Source organism: Lithohypha guttulata (genome assembly GCF_036872675.1).
Source record: "Lithohypha guttulata strain CCFEE 5908 chromosome Unknown scaffold_3, whole genome shotgun sequence".
NCBI classification, from domain to species: Eukaryota; Fungi; Ascomycota; class Eurotiomycetes; order Chaetothyriales; family Trichomeriaceae; genus Lithohypha; species Lithohypha guttulata.
Window position 1 is genome coordinate 3319937 of NW_027042752.1, and position 17806 is coordinate 3337742.

Sequence of the window (17806 nt, forward strand, 5' to 3'; positions counted from 1 at the left end):
CGCCTCGTCGTAAACAAGTACACACCTCTTTACACAATCACCAGCTGGCCATCGTCATCATCATCATCATCGTAAAGAACCACAACAATCTCGTCCATCATATCCCGTAAATGCTTGCTCGCTAATGCTCGAACATCCTGCTATGCTTTGGAAAATCCCCAAAAGTACTTGTAACATGCAGCAGCAGCAGCAACTCCATCTATTGCTTAAACTGCAATCTAAACTTGAACTGTATAGTAAACGCCGGATCACTCACACCCACCTCCTCCCCATCCGACACCAACTCCCTCAGCTTCTTACTCAGATTCGGCCGTGTTTGCTGCTCCAGGCTCGGCGGCGATTGTATATACAATGTCTTGGCTTCAGACCGTATACTGGGTTTCTTGAGCTGTGCTTCGGCTCGTTCCGCCAAGCCTGCAAGGAAATCCTCGAGTTTGATGTCGGGATCGACTGTGATGTACTGTGCTCGGTTACCGCAGACGGGGCAGTCGTCTTTCTTTTCGGCTTCGAAGGTATAGGTGTAAAGACCTGACTCTGAGTCACCGGTATACATCATGTAGTTCTGGAGAAAGGGGGCGCAAGACGTAGCGAGCTTGAGAGCCTCGTTTGTGCATGCGGCGGCGACAATGGCGTTGGTGGAGGCGATGGCTGGAATGATGTTCTTGACGACGCCTTGGGTCATTGCGTAGGTGACGCCGCTGATGTTGTATTCTTGTGCGCGTTTGAGGGCCGTCTGGTAGAGCCAGGTGACGTGTTCGGGGTCGTCCATGTCTAGGGTGTCGTCTTTGCGGTGTTCGGGCCAGGCTATTATGTGGGCCCATTCGATGCAGTGTTGGGGTTGTCGGGGGATAGTGGCGAGGGTGCAGAGGGGTACTGCGGCTCGAGGGGCGTGCATTGAGAGTTGGCATTCGATGCAGGATGAGATTGATGGGAGGATGACTCGGGCCTGGCCTTTGAAGCCTTCTGTGCCGCCGTCGATTAAGGGTTTGAGAGATTCTGGATTTTCTTCGTCGACCATGTCTATTAGTGTGGCATTGATCCATCTTCGAGCTTCGATGGAGTCTAGACCGCAGATGATCAGCTTGAATTGCATGTAGTAGTCCTCGTCCTTGTCTTGGATTTTGCCGTTGTAAGGCGTGATCTTGACACCTGGTACTCTGCGTTCAACGAAAGCAGCTGCAACTTCGGCTTTGGATTTTCCAACGTCTGATTGACGGAACAGAAATTGGCGATTGAGATTGCTGACATCTATTATGTCCATGTCGATCACATGAATGTCCTTGAAACCAGAAAGAGCCAGGTTCTTCAGCAGTTCACAGCCTAAACCGCCAGCACCAATTACGAGAACTTTCGATGATTCAAGTGTTGATACTGTGTCGGGCCCAGGTACATAGTCTTCATCAGCATACGGAGAAGATGTTGATAGAACATGGTCAAGGTGTTTCCTGTCTCATCTGTCAACATCCGTAAGCATGCTCAGCTACTTCAGGAACCTACCATATCGCTCGATTACTGGTTCCATTCATCATGGTCTCCATCGGGCCGCCAAAATGAGCAGTGCGTAAGCTCGTAACAGGCAGGAGTGGTAAATGTAGAAGGTAAAGAACGAAAGCGGGCAAGAAAAGCTCGTTCCGAGATGCTTAGAAGTAGCACAGATCGAAAATAGATACACCCAGAAGCCTTGAGATTGAAGCCAAGAGCACAATAGGGGAGGTTAATGAGCATGTGAGGTAGAAGTACCTAGCAGGGTCAGGATGTGAGCATAAATTCACAGGCTGTAGTGATCTGATGGTTTATCACGATGTTAACCCGTGGCAAATAGTGACCGCTTGCGGAGACTGTGTACGACCAGCACACGGCAAGTCTTTCGGTGCTTTCCCAAAGAACAATTCGCCTTTCACTCTTCGTGTCTCGACTCTCAAAGTCTCTCTACCACTCCTAATCTAACTAAGAGGTACGAGTGCTCAACATGCCATTCGCTCGAAGGTAAACAAAATGACAACGATCTTGACGGCTGACGTATGATTCGATGGTATGAATCTAATCGAAAGGCAATATGGAACGCGTGCGGCTGATGTTTCAAGAATCACACACGCTGCAAGCAAACCTTCACTCTCTCATAGAACGTCTTGCACAGCCCGAAGTGAGACATAACTTGCTCGTGCATTTCCAATTACCCAATGTGGATACCCGCATCCTTCTTATCAAAATTTTTCGTTCTTTGTTCAAGTTAGCTGTCTACACCCACGCATGGTATTGCATCCTGAACACCTGGGGAAAACTGATACTATGGACGCGTTTATTCAGGAGGTGAAAACGACCAAGAAGGTCCAGAACAACATTCACAAGTTCGAATCGCTGTCTTTGAATGAGAACAAAAATCGAAGCAGGTCGAATAGCAATTCCAAACCTAGAAAGCCAGTAGTCGAGATCGACACCAACAACGAACCTTTGCCACTGCTTACTGCAGTCAGCACGAAGTCTACCAAGAAGAATGACGACAGTGCTGTAAAAACGCGGGAACCCCGTCAGGATCGACTCAAGACAACAGCAAGGCAGCATGAGAGGAAGGACTCTGCTATCTTTATCCAGAAGGATTACTTGAAACAAGCAGCACCACCATCGCTGGCCGACGACGCGCGAGAGATTCTGAAGTCGCAACCTGGTATCGAAGACATTGAGGCAGTTTTAGCATACATACAATACGGTATCGAAGGGCAGCATGAGTTCAACATCAAGGTCACTGGTCCTAAGTCGAGCTTATTGGTGCGAGCATTGGTCACGACCACGCTACCTGATCTGTGGCCGAATCTGGCTTCCTCGAAGATAGGTGGCTCTACCAAGCAGATGCGAAAAACACTACTAGAGGCACTCTTCAGTGTTACTGGTCTAGAAGCCTTGCTTGAGCAGATTCGCATGCTTACCAGGCCTGAAGCTCGTCCTAGTCCAGACAATCTCAATGTGTATGTCGACTTCCTTGGTCATTTACTGCACAAGTCGGACACCGTGAGCAGACTGCTCAATGATAGCACACACCTGTATGAGAAAGACGTTCATCGTCGATTGTTCTGGCAAAGCATTGTCTCTCTACTGGCTGGTAGCAAAGTCTTGTCGACCACAGCAGCAATTCCGAATATCATTGCACAGACTGGCAGCGACCTCAAGGTGCCTGAATGGCTCCTGCAAGGACAAGGGTATTCAGCATGGCTTGCAAGCAACATTATCAAGACCGCGATCGAGCTATCACCTCAAGATGCTTCGTCATGGTCCGTCCTCGTCCAATTGTTCAAGCGGGGGCTTAGCCTGGGCTACAAAGGTATGAAAAGCGATGTGCTCCGAATTCCACTGACGGTTGACAGATGCGTTTGTGACGAAAGTTTATACCTCTTTACTGCTTGGGCCTATAGCACTTTGGTCGCCACTGCACCAACTGATCAGGAATCTGCCGACGCATGACCAGAAGGTAGTATTCAACTGTATTTTGAACGACCTTGTACGAACTCATGCCATGAAGTCACAACATCTAGCTTCTAACACAGTCGATGTGCCTACCATGAGAACTATTGCAGGTGTTGCTGGCCTGGTATATGGGTTGACGAGTCACAACGAATACTTGTTGGAATGTGCCATAGATTGGGTATCGTCTGCAGGCGGTGCTCCAAGCAGGAGTTCCAGCATGAGACGTGCACTGATTGTCGTCCTCGCTCAGTCGCAAGGTAAGTGCCCGAAATCTGCGTGGTTCTGTGCTAATTCTGTAGGCAAACTAGAAGTAATCCTGGAGAGAACACTGACCACGTTCTCCGACAAGCTGCAGATCCAGCACGCAGCCACGACTCAACAAGAGCGTGAGTAGAAGTGCATCATCGGTGACTCGAACCATGTGCTTACTTTTCGTCCTAGATCTGGCCCAAACAATTCTTCTGGTTATTGGCTACCTCAACCGACAGAATCGCATAACTCTCAAGCAGGACCCTATACCTACCTTGGTGATGCGCTCTGTCTCGAACCGACTAGCCTCATCTGTGCCTCAAACTCGGCTACTCGGTATGATTGTGGGAGTTGGTATGTCTCGATGTGTTGATGAGCCCGACAAGGTAATGGATTTCCATGTTGAAGAGATGGAAACAGCAGAAGTAAAGGAGATGCTAGGCTTGGTTGACGTAGAGGACCAAATAGGGGAACTCGAAGGTCTGAAGCATCTTCCACATTCCCTAACCACTGACAACCGAGCACTCCAGAAGCGGAAGTCTACATCACTCAAGCCATCAAACACGAAGAAATTGCAGGCCACTTCCAAGATCATGACTATCGAGGAGGTCTCGAGTTCTTCGGACGACGAGGATGACCTTGTACCATATCAGAAACCGCTCGACGACCCAGAAGACTCTGATGAAGACCCAACGCTCGTCAACAGAGACAAACCTCGGCCGCCCATATACATTGTGGACCTGATCAAGCAACTACAGTCACCCAGTGACAAGCTGGACATAATATCATTAGCACTAGAAACAGCAGCAAGCTTGATCAGGCGCAAAGCTGGTTTCGGAACAGAGTTGTTCGACAACATATACAATCTTGCATCGGCGCTGATCAACTTGCAAGATGGCATGTCGAAGCATGAACACCAGCAACAACGACTTGATGCACTTGTTGCATGCATGGTCGCTCAGCCAGTGGAAATGGGCAAGTACTTGACAAGCACGTACTTTGAGGGCGAATTCTCGCTCTCACAACGCAGCACTCTACTCGTTGCCATCGGGCTCGGTGCCAGGGAGGTGGCAGGTTTCAGAGATGCCAAAGCTGCACAGGCACAAGCTGAAGAGACCGACAACTTTCCTTCACGTCGATTGCCACCACATCTGCAACTTAATGCGATACCTGGAGGACAAGAAACCAAGCCACAGAAACTAGTAGGAACATCCAATCCAATTGCCATGCTCACAAATACAGCTACACAAGACACCATACACCCCATGGCCGTCGCAGCAGCAGAATCACAATCAGGTCCTGAAATTCTCAAAGTCACACGCACATCATCCCGTCTCACCCTGAATCGAGACAAAACCTCCCAGCAACGCAAGAAGAACACCCCTTCCAACATCCACACCATCCTCGCGAACAACATCTACATCCGTCTCGCATCTCCACTCGCCGCCATCCTCTCCTACACCTCGACATCAACAGGCAGCTCGATCAGCACCCTCATGCTCCATTCAAGTACACTAACGCTACACCTGCAAACACTCACACTCCTTCTCCATACTCTCGGCCCCACAGGCCTCAGCACACCCTCGATATACGCATCCATCATCCACGAAACCCTCACACTTCTTACAGCCCTGCACCAGCACCGCGTCGCACTAGATGGAATCGTGCTACCCGCAATGCTTGGCTTGTTCCTCGCGCTGATCGACATCACGGCTGAGATCGGTGTTACGGCGCAGGAAAGGTTACTGGCTGATCCTTTTGGGCTGGTGGTGTCGGAGCTGGTGAAGTGGGTGAGTGGGTTGGACGGAAGTGGGCGTGCGCCGCCACCGATGAAGGACGGAGATGGGAGAGGGGGTGAGGGGGTTGCGTGGGTTGTGCTTGCGGCAGGGATACAGGTGAGGTGGTATGAGATGGGAAGGAAATTTCAGGGGCGGATATTGGGGTTGACGATGGATGATTGAGACGATGTAACTTGTAAACATGCTTTAGATAGATACATTGAATTGTCAATGCTTTTCACATGCGCGTACTCCCTCGTGGTATCATAAAATCATGGCCAGCCCGCTACGCCATTCGCTATGCACAATATACATATTCAGCTTTTGGACAATCTCATCAACTATCAATATTGTCCAGTGCTCTCAGTAAAGTCTGAGCTTTATACTTCAGCACCTTGACAGACTCCAAAAAGAGGCGGTCACTTGGGAACTGCCCTGTACTTTCAACCTGGAAGATGAAATGATCTTGTACCCTGCCCAATTTGACCTTGCCTTTAAATTTATCATGCCGTAAGCACTCTCTTGACACAGTATCTTTCATGGGATCTTTGACCTTTGCATACTGCTCTCCTTCATGAGGTCTTAACCTCTCGTTTTCTATAACGGCTTTTGCGTCAACGTATTCCACGTCAATGACGCCTGCAGGGAAGCATTTTTGAAATTCAAGCGCGTCTTGGTTGAGGATGGGTTTGGTGATCTCGATTTTGGGGAGTAATCTGTAGGTCGCTGTGCCTACGGGAGAGAACTTTGCGTGATCTCCGCCTTTGCCGAGATTGGCGTGCATGACGATGTCTATTTCTTGACCCGGTCGCAGCTTCGCGATGAGGATGTCGGGGTTTACAGGCTGGATTTCGAGGTCTTCAAACTCTTCCTTTTGTCGACCCATGGGTTCCCATTTGATGTCCCTGGCGTAGACGTTGCTGTGGTTATACTTCTCTTCTGGTTCACCATTTTCGGGTGGGTTTGGCTTCCATTCGCATTTGACGTAGAGATTCAGTACAACGGTATTGTAGTCGCTTGGATCCATGCCCTCGATGCCGTTCTCAGGGTCTGGTCTGACATACCACTTCAGATAGTCAAGACCACGAAGACTACCTTTTAGAGGAATTAGGCCTAGCCGATGCGCGAGGACTTCGTCAGCTATTACAGAGGTATTGTTGTTGAAGTAGCACGTTTCGATTGCGAGAGTCGGTACTTCGGCGATGAGTATTCTTCGAAAAGCGTTGGCGACGCTGGCATCAATGCCAATCAGGGAGAACGTTGCTTCATCATACGAGTTTTTGTGGAATTTAACCTCGAGGCCTTTCGAGAATCTGTCGATGGACCATGCTGCGTCCTCACCTGGATGATGGCCAGGAAAGTCTGTAGACGTGATGTTGGTGACCGTCTCTGGATTTATCCCTACTGTTTTCCGCCGATCGAGCTCTGCTTGCGACAGCTGTGCTGGTGCCATCCTCAAAGCTTTTTTTGAGGAAATAGCACGAGCCAGGTTGCGCTTTCCCGCAAGTCGTGAACTTTTTTGGAAGATCTTCGGGAGTTGTTCTTGAGATCTCTTTGCAAAGAAACTGCCGTACTTCCCCGGTGCCAGGCCAATATAGCGGCTAATGATATCAGCCACTGCCCTCTGTCCAATCAAAGAGCTTGGGTTGGAGTGTCGCATCGAACATCCATGCATCATCGATCGCCTCGCCTTCATTCGAAGATGTGTTATTGAGGCCAAGTTACCAGCGTCGTCCCCTTACATACGACGAACCTCTCCTCTCTCCTTCCACGGCATCGCCCATATAAAATGACAATGGCTGCTTCATTCGCGCGTCTCGCTGGTAGACAGACTGCCAAACGAATTTGCCTTCGACCAGCAGTTCCCAAAGTCTCCCTCCTACCTAGAACGATATCTACAACAGCCAACAGGAGATATGCAATGCCAGAGACCAGCCCTCAGCAGCCATCGATGTCATCGCAGACTCATTTGGCCGCCACCGACTCGACGTTTAGCGAGAGAAGACCAGATGATGACCCGACCATGATGAACTTACCAGGAGACCAGAGAATCGGAGACGAGTACGACAACCGGAAAGTGCGCCACTACACAGTCAACTTCGGTCCTCAACATCCAGCCGCTCACGGTGTGTTGCGACTGATTCTGGAACTCAACGGTGAAGAGATTGTGCGAGCAGATCCTCACGTTGGTCTACTTCACAGAGGAACGGAGAAGTTGATCGAGTACAAGACCTATCTACAAGCCCTGCCATATTTCGACAGGCTGGATTACGTCTCGATGATGACCAACGAGCAGTGTTTCTCGTTAGCTGTGGAGAAACTTTTGAATATAGAAATCCCCGAACGAGCCAAGTACATCAGAACCATGTTTGGTGAGATTACTCGTATATTGAACCATCTCATGTCGATTTTGTCACACGCCATGGACGTCGGTGCTCTGACGCCTTTCTTGTGGGGTTTCGAGGAGCGAGAGAAGTTGATGGTAAGCTATATCACTAGTGTTTCTGTATTAAAGCTGACCATGCTAGGAATTTTACGAGCGTGTCTCTGGTGCACGTCTGCACGCCGCTTACGTACGACCAGGTGGTGTCTCGCAAGATATGCCTCTCGGCCTGCTCGACGATATCTATGCATGGGCTACACAGTTCGGCGATCGAATCGATGAGACTGAGGAACTTCTCACAGACAACCGAATCTGGATTGGCCGGACAAAGGGTGTGGGCGTCGTATCTGCAGCTGATGCACTGAACTTGTCATTCTCGGGTGTTATGCTAAGAGGATCCGGTGTTCCATGGGACGTACGGAAGTCTCAGCCATACGACGCATATGATAAGGTCGAGTTTGACGTTCCAGTCGGTCAGAATGGTGACTGCTACGACAGATACCTTTGCCGAATGGAGGAATTCCGACAGTCACTACGCATCATCCATCAGTGCCTCAACAAAATGCCTCCTGGACCGGTCAAGATTGAGGACTACAAGGTTGCACCACCGCCAAGATCCGCGATGAAAGAGAACATGGAGGCACTCATTCACCATTTCCTTCTGTACACCAAGGGCTACACAGTGCCACCTGGGGAGACCTACAGCGCCATTGAGGCACCAAAAGGAGAGATGGGTGTCTACATCGTCAGTGACGGATCCGAGAGACCATATAGATGCAAGATCCGAGCACCTGGTTTCGCCCATTTGGCGGGTATGGATCACATTGCTCGAGGACATTTATTGGCTGACGCAGTGGCCATTATCGGCACTATGGACTTGGTGTTCGGTGAAGTTGACCGGTAGTGCGTTATCTGGTTACTAGTTTGTGCTACGGCAGTGTGCCTTGTTCCATAGCAGGTTCTCTTTTCTACAATACCACCCAGTTTGTACAGCCGGTTCAATTATCAAAAAGTCCTTGTCGAAATGCACCCTGTCACGCTCGTAAGGCTAACTCAATGCTCAATGGAGCTAGTCAGCACTAAGACGCCTTCTGGAGTTGAGCCTGAGCAACCTTGTGTCGCTCCTTCGTTGGCACAGTGCATGTGCCGCGCGTCGTCCAAATTCACAGCTGAAACGTCCTGGCTGGCTGATTCGGGGTCCAGAACCTATTGTAGTAACATCACTATCACCTTCAATCCTCCTCTTGTTCTGGTGTCATCTTTTTGCTAATATTTATGCTGCTGCGCGAAAGGTTTCTGGCTTGCCATACTCTGACTAACACGTGCCCGTCCGACCTGCTCCAGGTACTTCTGCTACCCCGCATACCCTGCCATATTCGCGAGTCACAGCCTGCCGATCAGAAAGTCCAATAAACAAAGCTCAAGGCCACCGATTGTGAAGAGAGCGAAAGCGAGAACTTGTAACTCCTGTTCTGTTGCGCTGCCGCGACTGTTCACACCTATACTCGCCCCATTACTCTCGCATGTTGTACAAGTACAACCAGCGCAATCATGAATTACGGCAGTAAGTGTTCTAGCCTAGCAACTACAGTCACAAGTGAAGACCGCGACGATGGGATCAGAAAGTATGCCCCACTCGTCACGGCCTCTGATCCTGCTCGTCGACGTTCCATGCCTGTTATTCCGAGAATCCTGCTGACTTTCTTGCGCAGTCTCCAATTTCATGAACAAACTTCATGGCCAGCCCGACAGCTATGACAAGAAATCGCAGTACAGGTTCGGTCGCACACTTGGAGCCGGCACTTACGGTATCGTCCGGGAAGCAGATTGTAACGGAGACAAGGTGGCTGTCAAAATAATATTGAAGAAGAATGTTAAAGGCAACGAGCAGATGGTCTACGATGAGCTCAAGATGCTGCAACACCTCAGTCACCCGCATATTGTCAAGTTTGTCGATTGGTTCGAGTCCAGAGTCAGTGACTATACATCAGTCACGGATGAAAACACTAATGTGGTTTAGGACAAATATTACATCGTAACTGAGCTTGCGACCGGAGGAGAACTGTTCGATCGTATTTGCGACCAGGGAAAGTTCACAGAGAAAGATGCTTCACAGACAATCAAGCAGGTGCTACAGGCAGTCGACTACCTACATCAGAGAAACGTCGTTCACAGAGGTCAGTTCGATAGTTCCAGACTGGGCTCCCATACTGACAATCGTTAGATCTCAAGCCCGAAAATCTGCTTTACCGAACGAAAGATCCTGATTCCCAACTTGTCCTTGCAGATTTCGGCATCGCCAAAATGCTCGATAGTCCAGGCGAAGTTCTTACGACCATGGCCGGCTCCTTTGGCTACGCTGCTCCTGAGGTAATGCTTAAGCAGGGTCATGGCAAGGCCGTCGATATGTGGTCACTCGGCGTCATTACATATACCCTACTTTGCGGTTACTCTCCTTTCCGCTCGGAGAATCTATCCGATCTGGTAGAAGAATGCAAATCCGGCAGAATCATCTTTCACGAGCGCTACTGGAAGGATGTCAGTAAGGATGCTAAAGAATTCATCATGAGCTTGTTACAACCAGATCCCAAGAAGAGAGTCACATCGGTCGACGCCCTGAAGCATAGGTGGCTTGAGGGTGAGACGGCCTCAGATCACGATCTCCTACCCGAAATCAGAAGCTACATGGCCAAAGCCAAACTCAAGCGCGGTATTGAACTCGTCAAGCTCGCGAACCGAATCGATCAACTCAAATTGCAAGAGAACCCCGCCGATATGGACGAAAAAGACGCCTCCGATATCCCCGCCAATGCATCCAACGCCGCAGGCCTAGCCGTCAAAGCCTCAGAACAACGAGCCGTATCTCCCGGACGAGGACTCGCTACCTCTGAAGCTAAAGAGAAGAGAACACTGAGCAAAGCGGCAAAGAGTGCCATTTTCAAAGAAGTCGTTCTCGCCAAGGTCAGAGAGATGAAAGAGCAAGAACAGACTGACCGATTGGTCGCTGACGCTACTGCTGCTCACGAGCGTAGAAAGTCGTTTAGTGGCCAGAAATAGTGCTTTCCTGGGTTGAAGAGGCAGCATGATTGAATTGATGGAACAAAAAGAGCATGCGAGTCTTCTTAGGTACGAAGGGTATCCTTATAAGCTGGAAGTGGGAGAAGGAGTATGAATGCTCAGTGTCTCTTTACTGGTACTCCATCGTCTTGCAAAAGAACACAAAATGCATGGCAGACTTACGAGAAAGTTTCTAATGGTACACAACGCACGGTGAGGAAGGGTACAGAGACTATAGATGGGTTAGAGGGGCGTGAGGACGTGAAGGAGAGGAGGGAGGGACATGACCGTTATGATTAGCTAGCTGCATACGTACAGCTTGTGCTTGTTGGAGTTCCTACAGCAGATACCCTCGCAATGCGTATATTCTTTCACTTTCAACATCATTCACCAAGTACATTTCACCTTCACCTTCACTTGCGAAGGAACCCCCAATTCCTCAGCCTCGATCATACTTATTCTTTTTTGAGATGCTTTTTGTTACTGTGTGACACGGCAAGCCAAGTGAAATCAATAGCCTGTACTGGGTTTAGAGCCTCGCAATGTCGTTTGTCTGTATAGCCAGAACATTTCTAGTCTAACCATATCAACCAGATACATATTCCAAACCCCAACCACCAAAATCCACATCCTTCCCTTCGTTTGATTCATCAACAAGCTGAGGCACACACAATCCAGCCGCGTACCATCCGAAACTCTTCAGTACCACTTCCAGCTTGCCCGTTGACACGTTAGGCGGCTCTCGAACAGCAACGTAGACGCACGCGGCAGCGAGGCACAAGAACCCATCCTCAGTATCTGATGTCTCGTCCTTCATCCATGCCCTGAGGTCGCGCAGCTCGGCTTTGAATTGAACCTTCATATATTCGGACTGTTCACGTTGCCATTTGTTGCCTGCGCCGGAGCGGCCGATGATGGAGCCTATGAAGACTTCTTTTTCTGTTAGGTAATCGGTTCTGGATGTAGCGTATGTGGACATGATGTGTAGCACGATGTTCGACTCATAACTATGTACTTTGATTAGAATAGTTCGAGTTTATGCTTGCCGAGGGAAAATGCTTACTAGTCTCTCACTTCTCTTGCCTTCGGGAGGTATCTCTTCCAATCTTGACCTCTCATCATGTCGCTGATGAACTTGAGGATCTCGGGGAGGACGTTGTCTGTGGCTGCGGAGCTGAAGAGAGACGAAGTGTCGTCCTCGAGTTCTCCAAAGAACAGATCTTCGTCAATGGCTCGATATAGCCGACCCAAGATGCGTTCTGACTCAAAGTATCTATATCGTTGTCGTCCCTCAAGCGCCTCTGACAGTGGATCGCTTCGTCGCTCGATGCCTTTCTCGACTTTGATGCTCGCAGAAGGTGCCATAAAGTCAGGTCGGTACGCTGGTGTTCTCGGGATTTGACGGATATCAACCTGGTTTGGAGTCAGTTCGTCATATTCCAGCCTAGTCGTGAGGGACTCACTTTGACACCAGTCTTCGAGAAGTCCACAGCTGTCGAATGTAATTCTGCCAGCTTCAAACACTCTGTAGATCTTGTGCCTTCCGGGCCATCGGCGATAACCTGATGAAGAGTTGCAATTCGTCCTAGTTGGTCGTTTTGCATGAAGTCGATGAAGAATGCTGTCACGACATTCACCGTGACTGGTCGTCCAATGTCCATTGCTTGAGCCAGTGAATACGCGGCAGGTCTTTCCACCTGAGCGGGTAGAAGTCTCGAATCGTAGATGATATTATACAAGTCGCCGTCGAGGTCACCGCCGCTTAACATGCTGGGCAAGTCACGACTTCCTTGTCGACTGAACACGATGCAATTGTGCAAATCCCAGAGACATGAGTCCTCAGGTGGGGCCACTGCCTCAGCGACCTGGACGTCGCCTGGATGCAAGGCAGGAGACCTCGTCACCGCAACCTCTCGATTCAGATGCAGGTGTTTCCCCGAATCAGCATAGGTTACAAAGACCTGGCCCTCCTTCAAGAAATCTGTCTCATCACAGATACCATACAGTGTCACAGCTTGCGGCACATGTATTCGACTTCGGTACTTGATTTCTCGGAGTTGCACCTGGAGTAATGCTCCTAAAATCTCTCGTAGAAAGCCATCTTCAGTGACGTCGATGTCGATATCAGTGAGAGCTTTCAACAGCGTTGGCAGGCCAGTAACACTATCAGCCAAGTGTAATTTGAGAAAATCAACGGCTGAAGCCACAGACGACGTGCTCCCTCGGAGTTTGTCCACTGCATTCTGCTGAAGCTCTTCAAATGTGGAGGGTTTGACACCAAGGTCTCTGAGAATCTTGATTAGCTGACGGTTCAGCTTGAAGGACAGTGGACGAGCGTTTGTGCCACAAATCTCAAGATCATCGGAGGGACTTCCAGTGAACTTGATCATCGAATCACGGAGTCGCAGCTGGTGTCCTTGTAGTCGCGTATCCAAAGAAATCATCCCTTTCGCTCCTGTGATCTGGATTAGTCAGGTGGTCTGCATAGGAGCGCTCAGACTTGCCTTTGTATCGGATCTGATACAGTGTAGGTTGTTCTTGTGAGGAGGATGCTTTCTTTAACAGCCTCCACGTAGCCCGAGACGCTGTCCCGCAACCGTCAGTGAATAGGTGTTGCTCGCAACGAACGTCTGAGCACTTAGACACAGTCTTTGGGTCAATTGCAATTGCAGCAGGCGTCTCGCTAAATGCTTGTCCGATTCTCGCTGCACATTTAGCTGGAGAACGAATGCTGGTGAAGTCCCCTAGTGATTCGATGAGACGCCCTGCGTAGAAAAGCTCACCATTGTGCACAAACGGACGCATGAACCAACACGTCTGCGACCTCAGCGAAGAGTGAGAAAATCCCAGGAAGTCAAAATGCTCACCACCGATATCCAGACCTTGGTGGAGGATATCCAGGAAACGACCGCGCAGAACTCTCTCGTTCGAAGTGTCTCTCTCGAACTGTATTCTGTCCCAATCTTCCTCGGTAAAAGAGACACGCAGGAAGAAACTCTGGTTATCGCGATGCTGGCGCAGAACTCGGTTTGCAACGACTTCTTCTGGTCCCTCAAGAAACATACCCGTAGGTGTGATAGTCACTCGATGAATTAGTACTTCCTCACGAGACAACGCTCGCACTGAGGGTGAATTGGCTGTGGCCGACCAAAGCTGGTGTTGATTGAGCATGATATGCCGTGCTTCAGTGACTCCTCCAGTACGAATGTCGGCGACCCTGAGTTGAGACCGTAGATTTTGCAGCACTTTGGCCAATGCAGTCGTGTCGCTTTGATTTCTGATCTGGACCATGGTAGGTATCAATTGCTGTATTTCCAAAGGAGATAAGAGGCTGTTAGTCCAAAGGGCTTGCACTTGGAATCTGCATTCAAAAGTCCAGTCAGAAGGTTTGAACTGCTCCATCAAATGGTTGACTTGTTGTTGGAAATCAGACACAGGTGCTTGTGGGGGCATGTGTCTGATCCTTTCCAGTGGTATCGAACGAGAGGTCAATGATCGAAGTCTTTCTGAAAGAGTACCTGCTAGCATGTCCCCTAGAAGCGTGAATCGATAAGTTGCGCAGCTGCCAATGACGAATTGGCCGGAGTTTGGCAGCGTCGTCTCACGGGCACGGGTAACCTCTCGGGAGCGAGTGATTTGAGTACTCAAGATGAGGGCATTCATCATGGCTGGAAGCTGATCAAGTTTCTCGTAGATTTTGGGAGCGTATGAGAGAGACATCGTTATGGTGCGCTGTTGGCCGTTTGAAGAGGTGGTCAGAGTTAAGATATTTGCTACATCAATGGTAAGTTCGTACGAAGACGGACGATGATTCAGGACAATGATAATGTCTCGACCGTCTCTTGTGATTGTTCCTCTCACCGTATTGCTGTAGTACGGGATGAAGGATCTGGTGTCATCACTGCCTGTTGACCAGGATCCACACTCGAGCATGGAGATGGCCAGGTCATTGTGAGCTGACTGATCATTATCCTGAGTCTGATCTTTTCCCTTGCCGATTCGTCCTGATATGTTTCGAGCCTGTGAATCTTTTGCTTCTTTCTTTAGTACACGCAAGAGCTGCCCATCTGGCGGTTTGTGCTAAGCTGAAAACGAGCTGGTCTGCCCAACGGTGTAGTGAACAGGAAGTTAGGATTGCTCCGAGTGTTCAACAGAAATCTGGCGCCTTTGTCGGAATCTACTACAGTTAGGGCTGCAAAGGTTTTGTCTGTTCTCTTTCGAACGTCGTACACGTCGATAGAGAACTGCTTCAGTAAGGGTTGTAACGAGTCGTACAACTCCTTGTTAGTCGTGCTCCTATCGAGGTTCGTAACGTGAACCTCCATGAGCAATGTTGGCCAACAGGAAGGTGCACAGGGTTAGACAGAAGGGGCAAAGGTAGATATCATATAGAGTCAGGTAGGAACTATACAGGTTCATTGCATGCGAAGCGAGTGAAAGCATAGGCAGGAACCAGCCCTTCACCAGGGCCTCTCATGATTAGCATGTTCCTACAACTCATGAGTGGTCTTCAATTGTATTTGCACGTGCAGGTGCATGTGCAAGTCAAATGTAGGAACGCGACAGATCAGAAAGCAATGCAGGTGTGATGCCAATCTGAAGCGCAGTAGTGAGAGCAATTGGAAGTCCACGAAGTGCGTGCCGCACGGTACAACATCGGGTGGTCGGATAACCCAAATTAACCCCAAGGCATCAACGAAGACCCACTACAAGGCCGAAAGAAGTTCTTGGGCGTGCCTGAAGAGCCAGAAAACCAGCGTAACAACGACTTTGAAGTAATACAAAAAGCTCTCTGGAAGGAATAAGACAGGAGCTTTGGTCGTCGCCTGCGAGCTCAGAGATATATCAGAACGACCTGAGTCGAAGTGAGTGAACAGTACTTGTTACCATATTAAGAGTGAACCACTACACTGAATACTGCACTATTTACTGTGAATGCTGTTGTGATCACCTCCCGTCCCTGACCCAGAAGACTGGTATACACCCCAACACTGCGCTAAACGCCAGTAACCACCACGGCTCTCCCACAGTGTCTCTCTCCAAACCATTGCTGTACCACTTCCCGGCGACCATAGGGCCAAATGTCCTGAAAGCAGAACTTACTGCTGCGCCCAGTCCATGCACAGTCCCAAGCACTTCCGGTGAAGGTGAAGCATTGTTAGTGAGTAATACCACTCCTGGTATAGCGAATGTGCGAGCACCAATCAATATGAGCGCAACAAGCGTAATTCCAGACCATAGAACAACCTGGTTGTCTGAGTTCGAAGCGAGCAAGGATAGATAGGGTGCTAGAACGTATGCTATAGGGAAGAAGAACAGAGAATATATCGTGGATCGCAGTAAGCCGAACCGAGCATTGACTCGTGGATAGAGCACAAATTGGCAGATGATGCCGACAAAGCCGAGTATTGACATGGCAAGGCCAACGACAGAAGGCGAAAAACCTAGACCTCCGGTGAATTTAAAGGGTAGATGAGGCTTGGGGCCAGAGACTGGATCACGCTTCTCGCTTGACAGGAACATACTCCACAAAGCTGTGAAGCCACCTAACTGAAAATCTAAGAATGCAACTGTAGTCAGAGTCAGGATGATATTCTTCGTCAAGACCCGTGGAAGTGTTGATGAATTGGTTGCTTCACGTCCGGGAGGTGTCGTGGATCGCTCCTTTGGTACACCCACCATCGAGGTACTGCTAGCCGATCCTCCATCATCTATCAAGGATGTCCCCTGTCTTGGATCGTGATCATTCAGGCTTTGATAACCGGATCTTCTCAGTACGTAGTGAACGAAGAATTGCTGCAACCCAGCTGCCAGTTCAAGACCCCTGTCTCGTCTGCCTTGTCTGGCTTTCAATGTTTCTTCCAGGAAAAGAAAGACGAGAACAGCATCTGCAAACAGAACGAGGGCACAGAACAGGTTGGGTAGTGCATATGGATACGTCTTCATCCATGTCACACCATTGGCACCACCAAAAAGAGAATTGTCGCCGAAGAGTGCTGGATAATAGCGTACAGGATCTGACAACAAACCGCCGACTGGTGGTCCAAAGATATTTGCAATGTTCCAAGCCAGAGGCAGCAGAAGAGATGTTCTTGAGTGATACTTCTTTTCCGTCTTCTCAAAGAGAGCCGTTCGAGCTCCGCCAACCGTCGCATTAACAGCACCACCAAGTGTTCGCCAGATCACAGCGGTTGCAAAGCTTGTCGAGAAAGCGACGCCTATGCAACTGACTGCTTGCCCAATAAGACTTGCCAGTATCACTCTCTTTCTACCCCATGTCGGAGAGTCTGCGGCACGTCCCCAGATCACACTTGTGACAATCTGTGCTGCAGTGAAAACACCCTGCAAAACTCCCACTTGGAAGGATATCTCGCTTTCGGAGGTATCGGGTGAATATGAGGCCAATTGGTAGAACATGAATGCCTGTAAAGCAGCTTGCTGGAAGAAGTCGACTATCCGGACTGAACATATGATAGCAAGCTCGAACTTCTTAGGTATGGACGACCACGACGGTGGAGCAGGTTGTCGCATTGCTATGGTTAGAGGTTGACTTGTATTACTCGTAGTAGCCTTGGGACAGAAAACACAGTCTGCATTTCCATCCTGTAGATTCACCTGCTGACTTCAGCTACGAGCAAGAACAACATCGTGTGGAACGTTGTAACAGCCACCATCGATGTCGAATGATGGTGTATCGGAATGTCGACGGGAATGTCTGGTGCGGCAGTACGAGATTCACCTCAAGTATCTCCGACAGCGCTCGATTTCCTTGCTTGTTACGCGGCAAAAGCGGGTCGCGACTGACAACTTGGCTGCACGCGCTCCTACCCAGTCAGTGCATGCCAAGCTCGACTATGTTTCCTGATTCGATCAAAGTGGA

At 49.5% G+C, this 17806-nt stretch overlaps 8 protein-coding genes across 8 annotated transcripts; 3 read left to right on the forward strand and 5 right to left on the reverse strand.

The window, feature by feature from the left end:
• Positions 1 to 199: 199 nt before the first annotated feature.
• Positions 200 to 1538, reverse strand: uba3 (NEDD8 activating enzyme; the record flags this gene model as incomplete). The annotated part of the gene is made up of 2 exons (XM_064899348.1): positions 200 to 1445; positions 1498 to 1538. The coding sequence occupies 2 exons, from the start codon at positions 1536 to 1538 to the stop codon at positions 200 to 202; spliced, it is 1287 nt and encodes a 428-aa protein (XP_064755305.1).
• A 751-nt stretch (positions 1539 to 2289) lies between these two features.
• On the forward strand, positions 2290 to 5669 carry TEL2 (telomere binding protein; the record flags this gene model as incomplete). The annotated part of the gene is made up of 4 exons (XM_064899349.1): positions 2290 to 3316; positions 3408 to 3716; positions 3759 to 3845; positions 3901 to 5669. The coding sequence occupies 4 exons, from the start codon at positions 2290 to 2292 to the stop codon at positions 5667 to 5669; spliced, it is 3192 nt and encodes a 1063-aa protein (XP_064755306.1).
• A 154-nt stretch (positions 5670 to 5823) lies between these two features.
• On the reverse strand, positions 5824 to 6939 carry RPC40 (DNA-directed RNA polymerase core subunit rpc40; the record flags this gene model as incomplete). Its single annotated transcript, XM_064899350.1, has 1 exon — positions 5824 to 6939. One exon carries the CDS (start codon positions 6937 to 6939, stop codon positions 5824 to 5826), a length of 1116 nt encoding a protein of 371 aa, XP_064755307.1.
• A 498-nt stretch (positions 6940 to 7437) lies between these two features.
• NdufS2 (ndufs2, NADH ubiquinone oxidoreductase 49 kd subunit) lies at positions 7438 to 8773 on the forward strand (the record flags this gene model as incomplete). The annotated part of the gene is made up of 2 exons (XM_064899351.1): positions 7438 to 7968; positions 8015 to 8773. The coding sequence occupies 2 exons, from the start codon at positions 7438 to 7440 to the stop codon at positions 8771 to 8773; spliced, it is 1290 nt and encodes a 429-aa protein (XP_064755308.1).
• A 647-nt stretch (positions 8774 to 9420) lies between these two features.
• CMK2 (Calmodulin-dependent protein kinase cmk2) lies at positions 9421 to 10926 on the forward strand (the record flags this gene model as incomplete). Its single annotated transcript, XM_064899352.1, has 4 exons — positions 9421 to 9433; positions 9582 to 9841; positions 9890 to 10046; positions 10094 to 10926. The coding sequence occupies 4 exons, from the start codon at positions 9421 to 9423 to the stop codon at positions 10924 to 10926; spliced, it is 1263 nt and encodes a 420-aa protein (XP_064755309.1).
• Positions 10927 to 11512: 586 nt separating this feature from the next.
• On the reverse strand, positions 11513 to 11905 carry LTR64_005010 (uncharacterized protein; the record flags this gene model as incomplete). The annotated part of the gene is made up of 1 exon (XM_064899353.1): positions 11513 to 11905. One exon carries the CDS (start codon positions 11903 to 11905, stop codon positions 11513 to 11515), a length of 393 nt encoding a protein of 130 aa, XP_064755310.1.
• An 83-nt stretch (positions 11906 to 11988) lies between these two features.
• Positions 11989 to 14646, reverse strand: LTR64_005011 (uncharacterized protein; the record flags this gene model as incomplete). The annotated part of the gene is made up of 3 exons (XM_064899354.1): positions 11989 to 12339; positions 12390 to 13381; positions 13431 to 14646. The coding sequence occupies 3 exons, from the start codon at positions 14644 to 14646 to the stop codon at positions 11989 to 11991; spliced, it is 2559 nt and encodes an 852-aa protein (XP_064755311.1).
• A 1276-nt stretch (positions 14647 to 15922) lies between these two features.
• Positions 15923 to 17457, reverse strand: LTR64_005012 (uncharacterized protein; the record flags this gene model as incomplete). The annotated part of the gene is given in 2 exon segments (XM_064899355.1): positions 15923 to 16012; positions 16030 to 17457. The coding sequence occupies 2 exon segments, from the start codon at positions 17455 to 17457 to the stop codon at positions 15923 to 15925; spliced, it is 1518 nt and encodes a 505-aa protein (XP_064755312.1).
• Positions 17458 to 17806: the final 349 nt, after the last annotated feature.